Source organism: Lepidochelys olivacea, assembly GCF_965140295.1.
Source record: "Lepidochelys olivacea isolate rLepOli2 genome assembly, chromosome: 3".
In the NCBI taxonomy this organism is placed as follows: Eukaryota; Metazoa; Chordata; order Testudines; family Cheloniidae; genus Lepidochelys; species Lepidochelys olivacea.
The window spans coordinates 170,042,626-170,051,747 of NC_140413.1; the positions used below are offsets into that span (position 1 = coordinate 170,042,626).

Consider the following 9,122-nt stretch of genomic DNA (forward strand, 5'->3'; position numbering starts at 1 on the left):
AACTTGCAACCTTATTTGCACTGCCATTGCTTGTGCTATATCTGTTTTGTGAATAAACAGAGAACTTCAGACTCCAGGACTTTCAATCTGGCACCTCTGACCAGCCTTAAATTCACAACACATCTTAACATGGAGTGTGTGGGGGGAAAAGTCACCCTTTTACATTATAATTAAGGCTATAAGTATGTCACGGAGGTTGCGGAAGTCAGAGAATCTGTGACTTCCAGAGACCACTGCAACACTGGGGCCCCGGAGTTCCCCAGCTGCCACCACCAGTGGGGGATTCTCCCTCCGCCCCCCAGCTCCCAACCCTGCAGGGTGGTGGGGGATCCCCCGGAGATCCCCAGCCACCCCCTCCCCGGGGGTGGGGGATCCCTCCGGAGCATCTTTGGGGGTGGGGGATCCCTCCCAGCCACTGGGCAGGGGTGGAGGGCTGCAGCTCCATGCTGCTGCATGCAGTGGGGCATGGTGCTGGACCCTCCTCCCTCTCCCTTTTTTCAGGGATGTTTTTAGTAAAAGTCAGGGACAGGTCATGGCTTCCATGAATTTTTGTTTATTGCCTGTGACCTGTCCAAGACTTTTACTAAAATTATCCATGACAAAATTATAGGCTTAATTATAATCCCCAATTAGGGTTGTGTTTTATTTGCTGTTGGTGATATCTTCCAAATGCAACTATTTATTGTCTGTCTTTTTCTGCATTTACAGTAACTGGGGCAAGCCAGTTTGAACATTTATGTAGCTATCTTTCCTTGCCAAACAACCTCATTTGCCTTTTTCAAGAAAATAGCAAAATTATGAACACATTAGTAGAAAGGTATGAAACTTTATTCTTTAATTCTAACATAAAGTATGCTGCCCCAGAAATTTAGTGTAAATATTTTCCCAGTAATGCATATATTTGGAAATGAAAGATGAATGTATTTTAAAAATTACCTGTAAAATACAGAAGTTTTTGGAAGAAGTCTTTTGGGATGGAAAGTATATTAAATAGATCTATATTTTTTACTTGTTAGTAGTTGTTCCTCTATAATATTATTTAATGAAGACTAAATGGCATCTTTTTTTCTCTTGAAGTTGGTGTAGTAACAATGAAGTAAAAAGGTACCTGGAAGGCAAAAGACAAGCCATAAGGTGAGTATGGAGGGATTTTAGGATGGGGGAGAAAAGTTTTGGGTTTTTTTGTTGTTTTTTTCCCCCCTCTGTAACTAAATGTAGCAATTTTTCCTGTACTTGGTCTGTCAATAAAGTAACTTACAAAAATACAGCTTCAAAATGCAATTGAAAAGCATAGCTAGAGGAAGAACCAAGATATATTTAATTATCTGTAAGGAGAGTGAAATACTGTTTAAATTCAGAGATTCTGTGAAGCTTATAATGATCTGTTCTGGATATCTCATTTAACCTCCTGCATAACACTCAGGCCATAGAATTTCATTCAGAAGTTTCTGCATCAAGCCCATAACTACTGGTTGAGCTCCAGCATATCAGTTTGAAAGACATTATTAAAACTTACATTGTGTAGAACAGTGGTTCTCAACCTATTTACCTTTGCGGGCTGCATGTGCAGCTCTCTGTGGGCCGCATCCGCACAATATATATACTACAGTAGAAGCTGTGTTATCTGGCACTTTACCAACTGGAAAGCTGTAGAAACTGGCATTTCTGATATCCATTAAAAGTCTGGTTGGTGCAGGGCAAACAGACTCCCCGCCTGGCTCCACGTGGCTCCCCGGAAGCGGTGACATGTCCCTGCTACTCCCTAGGTGGAGGAACAGCTATGCGGGCTCTGTGCGCTGCCCCCGCACCAAGCACTGGCTCCTCAGCTCCCATTGGCCAGGAACCGCAGCCAATGGGAACTGCCAAGGCGGCACCTGTGGGTGGAGGCAGCGCACAGAGCTGCCTGGCCACGCTTCCACCTAGGAGCAGCAGGGACATGTCACTGCTTGTGGGGAGCCGCCCAAGCTGAGCGCCGCCTGGATCCGGCACCCCAAAACCCCTCCCAAAGCCTGTACCCTGCACCCCATCCCGTGCCCCATCCCCTGAGCCCCATCCCACACCCAGACCCCACCCTCCCACCCCGTTGGTAAGTATAATGCTTAGTTAACTGGAATTTTTGACTTAGCGGCACCCCCCAGGCCCTCACATGCCGGATAACAAAGCTTTTACTGTACCTGTATGGCCCTGAGGATGTCACGTGGGCCACAGCTCTTCGCTGATCAGGCCGCTAGTGGGCTGCAGGTTGAGACCACTGGGGTAGAATCTGAAGGGAAAATATGAAGGTCTTGACATTAATACTCATGATTTCCCAATTACATAAATATTCAGTGTTAGTGTTTGTGTAATGAAAAAAAGAAACACAAATTTACTCCTTGTAGCAGAAGTCTCTTGGATTAGAGAGTGGCTGTTTTCAAAACAATATTAGTTGTATCAGAGACTTGCTTACAATATTCTGATCCTTTAGCAGGAGAAATGTTCATATAATCCTATCGTGTATCAGGTTGAAACACTGTCTAAAGTATGTAAATGAAAGAATATATAATTCTTGGACTTTTCTTGAGCCATACAGGAAAAATAATAAAAATATGACTCCATGCAAACCAAATCTAGTGTGTTTCAGTTATGGGATGTTGGAGTCCTATTTGGTACATCAGTTTATGAGGCTTATCACATCAAGCTGAAAATGTGCTGCTGTTTAACTATTCACATGGGCAGAGAGGAAGAAAACTAAGGCTTGTGAGTAGTGCTATGAAACAGCAAATGGAACAGTATCAAGTAAGGGCTTATTTATGTGGTGAGGTAATACACTCAAGAAGGGTGTGATATCTAAAGTGCACTGACTTGTGCATTAATTGGTCTGTGTAAACCCTGTTGATGCACCCTAGAAGTTCATTAGTGTCCTTTAACATAGCACTGGGATGAATGTGGTTCCAGCATGCCTCCACCAATACTTATTAGGTAATCATATAAATTGTTCTATGATTTAATATAAAATCAGTGTAATATTTAAAGAAATGTGTGTTCACAGTAATTTTTATATCAAATTTCTTACCCCTATATGCCATTTTAATGTATTGTCATAGATGCAGAGACTGGTGTAAGATATGGAAGACAAAATTGAGTGATTTACATAAGATTGTTACTGAGGTAACACTTGGGAAAATATGAGTTTGCAATGATTGCGTCCACTGTTTGTTAAACATTTGATTGTTTGTTTCATTTTAGCTATGCAAGAGAATCTAACAAATTAATAGACCTTCCAGATGATTACAGCTGCCTCATTAATCAAGCATCTAATTTCTCGTAAGTTTTTTATGCAGTTATGATGGTGAGCGTTAAAAGCCACTTGTTGCTTTTGATGAACGGAAAAATCTTCTAGCATGAGAGCCTTGAAAAGATTGTTTAGAAAATCATAAAGTAAATGGCATATGTTCACTGCCATCTTTTCCACTAATGTGCCTTATCTTCATTACTTATTTAAATGAAACATAAACTAAAAGGTTTGGGTGGGGGGAGGTATTAGAATCTGTAACTTCATTTAACTGGGGAAGTTTCCAGAATAAATTTGAATCTATTGATTACCATTTAAAGTACTGAGCTATAACTCCATAGTAAAGATTTAACTGTATTCACCTACCTGTATGGATTTTTTTTGTTTGCTTATGCAAAGGTGTCCAAAATCAGGTGGTGATAAAAGCAGAGCACCAACATTGTGCCTTGTATGTGGGACCATGCTATGCTCTCAGAGTTACTGTTGTCAAACAGAGTTAGAAGGGGAAGATGTTGGAGCCTGTACTGCACATACATATACATGTGGTTCTGGAGTGGGTATATTTCTCAGGTAAGGACTTCATTGTATCTAAATTTTATTAGTAGGGTACATGTTGTACATGAGCATGAAGTGAATATTTCCATAAATGTGACTGTTGTACTGTACGTAAAGACAATTATGTTCATAAAAAATAAGTTAATTAATAGTTGCACAAAAAATAGAGGTTTTTTTATCCTCATTGCACTTCAGAATTTTTAGGAGCTTTTATCTTTGAGGGAATAAGATCTCTTACAAGGTTCAAAGCTGAGCAGAAAAAGGATGTGTTCCATGTATTGTGTAACAGTTCATGGAAATAAATGAAATGATCATGGTAAACGTTCTATTTTTTCAGAAATCATGAAAATAACTTTGGTGTAAAACTTAGCTCTTAATTAATTTCACAGGAATAAAACTGTGGCATCAGATTATAATAATTCTCCCATCTGCTGACACAACAATACATGTGCATTGAAGGATTAGACCACACAACTTGTTTCAGGTTTTTCATAAACATTTGTTAATGAGAAGCCAATTTATTTATTTATTTTATTTTTGCAGTGTTAAGTAGCTTCTAAACAGATTAGTTCAGGCATGCTGATATTTATGCTGTAACAGATAAAATGTGGAACAACATTTTGTTTGTACTATTTTATTACGTATATACTATACACATGGCATGGGAGGGATTACAAATATTTTTGAATGGTACTTACATTTTAATTCCACGGTATGTGGAGATTATATAGAATCACAGATACATGTGTGAGTTGCAAGAAGCTAATGTTCGTGAAAATACCTGAAATGTGGTCACATCACAAAGTTCATGACTAAAATGTCCTATGTGTCTCTCTGTGCAGAGTACGAGAATGTCAAGTGCTATTTTTAGCTGGAAAAACAAAGGGCTGCTTTTATGCTCCTCCCTATCTTGATGACTATGGAGAAACAGACCAGGGACTCAGGTACATTTTCTAAAGAATGTTTTAAAATATTCATTGAAACACTTTTTTTTACTCTCAAAAGCAGTTGGTTCATATAATAAGCTTAGTTATGTATTAAATAATTTATAACTAAGCTGCTAAAGTTGGGCAATAATGTAGTTGTGTGCTGCAGTAATGTCTAAAACAAACCTTTAAAAAAATATTTACTTTGTTAGAAACATCTGATGAGAAATAATTTACCTGGTATAAAGAGGTTTCCTGAAGGGTAAAATCTTGAATAATGTCTCCGCATCTCTGAGGTTCCATAGACAATACAACTGACAAATATATATCCTACTTTTTATGCATAATTTGTTTATTAAATATAGTTAATTATGTATATATGTCTATATCAGATGAAAATCTCCTGTTGCAAGTTGACTTTATGTAGGTCTGCATGCTGGTTTCTGTGCTGAAGCCTTTAATCTTAGGGGGAGGAGGTAGCTTAGACTTCAGTAGCATTTACTCTTACTGGCTTTATAGGCAATGGAACCAGATCCTTCCAAATGGTCAGAATCATAAAGTGTAAGCTGGTGGTGGCATACAAAAATTGTTCAAAGCTCACTTCTATATTGCCCGAATCCTGGTGCTGCTTTGTACTTGCTGTTCCCCCAGCCCAGGAGCTGCTTGTAACTTATGCCAGCATTTAACAGTCACAGGGAACTAGAACAGGCCAAGTTTTGTGTGTCATGAGGGTGGGTCGTCCCCCTCCCCGACCCTCCCCAATTCTGTATCAGTGTCACCTTTTGTCCACAATGCTGGCAGGAGATGAGTTGAATAGTGTATTGGCCCATGCATTGTCTAGTACAGTCCTGCAAGGTCATTCTTGCCTGGGTCGGATAAATTAAGCTTGTGCTATACCACTGGTGTTATTTGACCATATAGTGGCACCTGACAATTTGATCCTCTATTTCCACTGGCTTCAGAGGGGAACATGCCTCACCTAAGCAGTTTTCTCAAAGTTTGCCATAATATGTACCTCACCTATAACCAGATCGTCCAAATATAGTGGGGTTGAGAAGCATGCTATGGTTGTCTCTCCTTAACTTCTTCTGCCTTTATAGATTATTTTTTCTCCAATATGCCTCCTACTGTGGGGGAGCATATGGCCCCAAACTAAGTTAGTATCTCTCCTCATCTTGAAGAGATGACATGTATCTACACAAATGTAAAGGGCTGTCATTTTTAATGATGCTCATTACGCAAGATGAAAATTTTGTCTGTAGAGCGTCAAATGAAATACTACAGGATCAAGTTACTTTGGCATCAACTCTCAGTGCAATTTTTGCAACAAAATATTATATATACAGTAACATTAAAAGATTATGTAAGTGTTTTGTGTATTATTTGTGAGTACATAAGTGCTCTATAAGACTTCACAGTTGTTAGTTTCCTGATAAATGTATTTTTTTTCAGGCGTGGGAATCCCTTACACCTGTGCAAAGAACGGTTTAAAAAGATTCAAAAACTCTGGCAACAGCACAGTATCACAGAAGAAATTGGACACGCACAAGAAGCAAATCAAACACTAGTTGGCATTGATTGGCAGCATTTATAATTGGTTATCATCTGAAGACTGGAACTTTATTTATGATGATTTTTGTAACCCAGTAAATTTTTCAAATAAAAGAGGGATTAGGAAAAATTTTTTGAGGAAAATAAAGACACAGTTCCAGTCCTTCTATTTAACCTTTGTTTTCCAGTTTATTTTGTAAAGATCCTGGTTACAATAACCATGTAAACTTTTTTCTATGTAAGCAGGTTTTACTAGTAGTATTATTTGCACTGTGCTTCCTTCACATGAAACCTCTTGGGGTATAGAACCTGGGCAAATGAACTTAAGTTTCTGGGTCAAAAGAATGACTCTTCTTGGAAATCTGACTCTGATTTTTCTAATGAACTGCAAGAGGGAAAAAAACTGCTGAAATGGAGACTAGATTAAGCACAATTATTGATTGTGTTTTGCCCTTTGCTAGTAATCTGAGCCGGTTTACTTTATTTATTATTCTGCATTTTAATACTTAAACTGTGTACATGCAATGGAATAAAGTAAGGATGAAAATAATGTAGCAAATGGATGTATCTGTCTGCATCAGTGGATAACTCTTAAACTCGGTGTATTTAAAATTTATTTTTTAATTCGTATTCTTGCAGATTTTTTTGCCTTCCAGTTGATTTTCTTTTTACTAAAAGAACTAACACTAGCTTATAAGTAAAACAATTTAATTTAAAGCTATTTCTGAAGCATTGCACTCCTTACACCTATTGTGTGGTTTGCAATTTGAATATAGTAGGGAAACCCTTTCATTTTTCATGATGTGATTGTTTTCCCAAATTTAAAGGGTTGACGTGTTTTAGAACATATCTTAAGGCAATTGGCAATATATTAAAAAAAAGTTACATTTTTCTTCATTTTTGACTTCCATCTTTAAAGGAGCAAATCCCACCTACATCTTATTGCAGTTTACTAATTTCAGGTCTTCAAATAGAAACTCTCAGACAAAAATGAACCATTTTCCTCTGCATATGAAGGACATCAGTCACAGAGCATTTGTTTACTCCTGTTCATTTCCTTTTAGTTGTACCATCAAGTACATTTACTTTCTGACATAGTAGACACTTGACTAAAGCTCTGTAAAGATGTTTGTCTATAGTATATTTTATAAATATATTTTCTATATCTGCACAGATTTTGCACTTGGTATGTAGGTGCCTGATGGTATAGTTGTATGTAGTAAATGCAATGTTAGACCCCCAAGAAATCTCAAAATGACATGCTTTCTGATAAAAAATCCATAATCTTAATGCCTTCCAAGTTTTTGGTAAATTATTAAAACAATTTATTTACATAGTCCTGAGTTTTAATAATCAAAGTGATTCTTTTACTCAGGCTTGCTTTTGATTTCCTCTTCAGCCCAGACAAGCAATCCTTTCAGTGGCTGCTGTCTTTATTTACAATAGGTTTGATTGGGTTGTTTGTATTTTTACAGATTTAATGTTTCAGAATAATTCTGTATATGTCACAGTGTACAGGACAATTCTCCACAGGCTCAGAAATAGTCTTGAATTAAGATGTAGACAATACAAAATAGAGAAACTGAACAATTATCAACTCCTATTTCTTAAGGCTGGTATTAGATACGACATTCTTGTCTGTAACGGCTCTTTGATCTTCATATATACACCTCACTTTTTTATAAGAAAGCTGCAAAATCTGCAGGAAGAAAATCAGCATTAATGTTCCGTCAGTCTACCCTTCCTCTCCTTAGTTATATATCAACTTCTTGCTGTGCATGTCATAAAAGAATTTTCTTCTTCTGCAACACTATTCTTTTTACTGAAAGGCTTGCTGCTTCTGCTTTATTCCTCCTGTCTAGGGAACTTAGTTAAAATTGCATTAAAAAAATCAGTTTTATCATGGGTATATATATTCCAGAAATAACAAAATGGTATCTGCCACAATTCATTACACTGACAGATTTTCTGGGTAAATCAAAATATTGATAGAAGGCATTTTTCTCATTTTTCTGAGATGCAGAGGGTTGAATGGATTGATGGAATTATGGCTGCAAAAAATAGCAAAGTAAACAATTTATCCTGTTTTCTGTAAGATTAGTCATTCTTAACAATCTGTTTTCTTTTCTGATTTGTTTTGCATGTATTTATGTTCACTGTAGAAATATTTATATAACATGGTTTCAGTATCAGGGAAGAAATACCTGTAATAAATTGGCTATAACTTTAATATCTGTGGACTACTTGTAAAATTTGGAATGTATCATATGTAAAAAAAAAAAAAAAAAAAAAGAGAGAGAGAGAAAAAAAGTTGGAAGTATCAAAATAAATGCTTTCGGTGTTGACATTAAATACTTTTATAATCTTTTATTTATTTTTAGAAAAAGTTTTTTGCTGAACTTTGGAATTGTTACCTTTGATTACCTTGTTGCTCCGTAGTGTTAATCACAGGATAAGAAAAATACCTGGATATGCAACACCTGCAATTCCCTGACTAAAAATTTAAGCTGATTATAATATTAGTGTCAGTTACTTTAGTTAACTAACCCTGTCTTGACCTCTACCAAAAAGTCTGATCATCATTTAGCAGACATACATTTTTTAAAGAGCTGATTAGTAAACACAATTTAAACTCACTCGGAAGTAAATCAAATGGGGCAAACAAAGCCTGCTATTTCTTTCCCCAGGAGGTAGGATGTTGCCTTTTCTGTTGCAAACTACTATGTACGTAATTTTGTTTTGTTTAGAACTCAGGTCTATCCGTCCTTTGTGCTTCATTCATAGCTGTCCAGAGGTCTGGGTCTCTTTGTCTTGTTCAT

General features: G+C 37.1%; 1 protein-coding gene across 2 annotated transcripts in view; it reads left to right on the forward strand.

Annotated features, from left to right (window-relative positions):
• UBR2 (ubiquitin protein ligase E3 component n-recognin 2) overlaps nucleotides 1–8,613 on the forward strand; it is a 106,055-nt gene extending 97,442 nt beyond the window's left edge. For both annotated transcript variants that reach the window (XM_084624457.1, XM_084624456.1), the window contains exons 42-47: nucleotides 709–817; nucleotides 1,078–1,134; nucleotides 3,226–3,303; nucleotides 3,671–3,841; nucleotides 4,669–4,770; nucleotides 6,205–8,613. In XM_084624457.1, the coding sequence (XP_084480583.1) occupies nucleotides 709–817; nucleotides 1,078–1,134; nucleotides 3,226–3,303; nucleotides 3,671–3,841; nucleotides 4,669–4,770; nucleotides 6,205–6,346 (659 nt within the window). In that variant the 3' untranslated portion in view covers nucleotides 6,347–8,613. The remainder of the gene's footprint in view (nucleotides 1–708; nucleotides 818–1,077; nucleotides 1,135–3,225; nucleotides 3,304–3,670; nucleotides 3,842–4,668; nucleotides 4,771–6,204) is intronic.
• The last annotated feature ends 509 nt before the right edge of the window (nucleotides 8,614–9,122 follow it).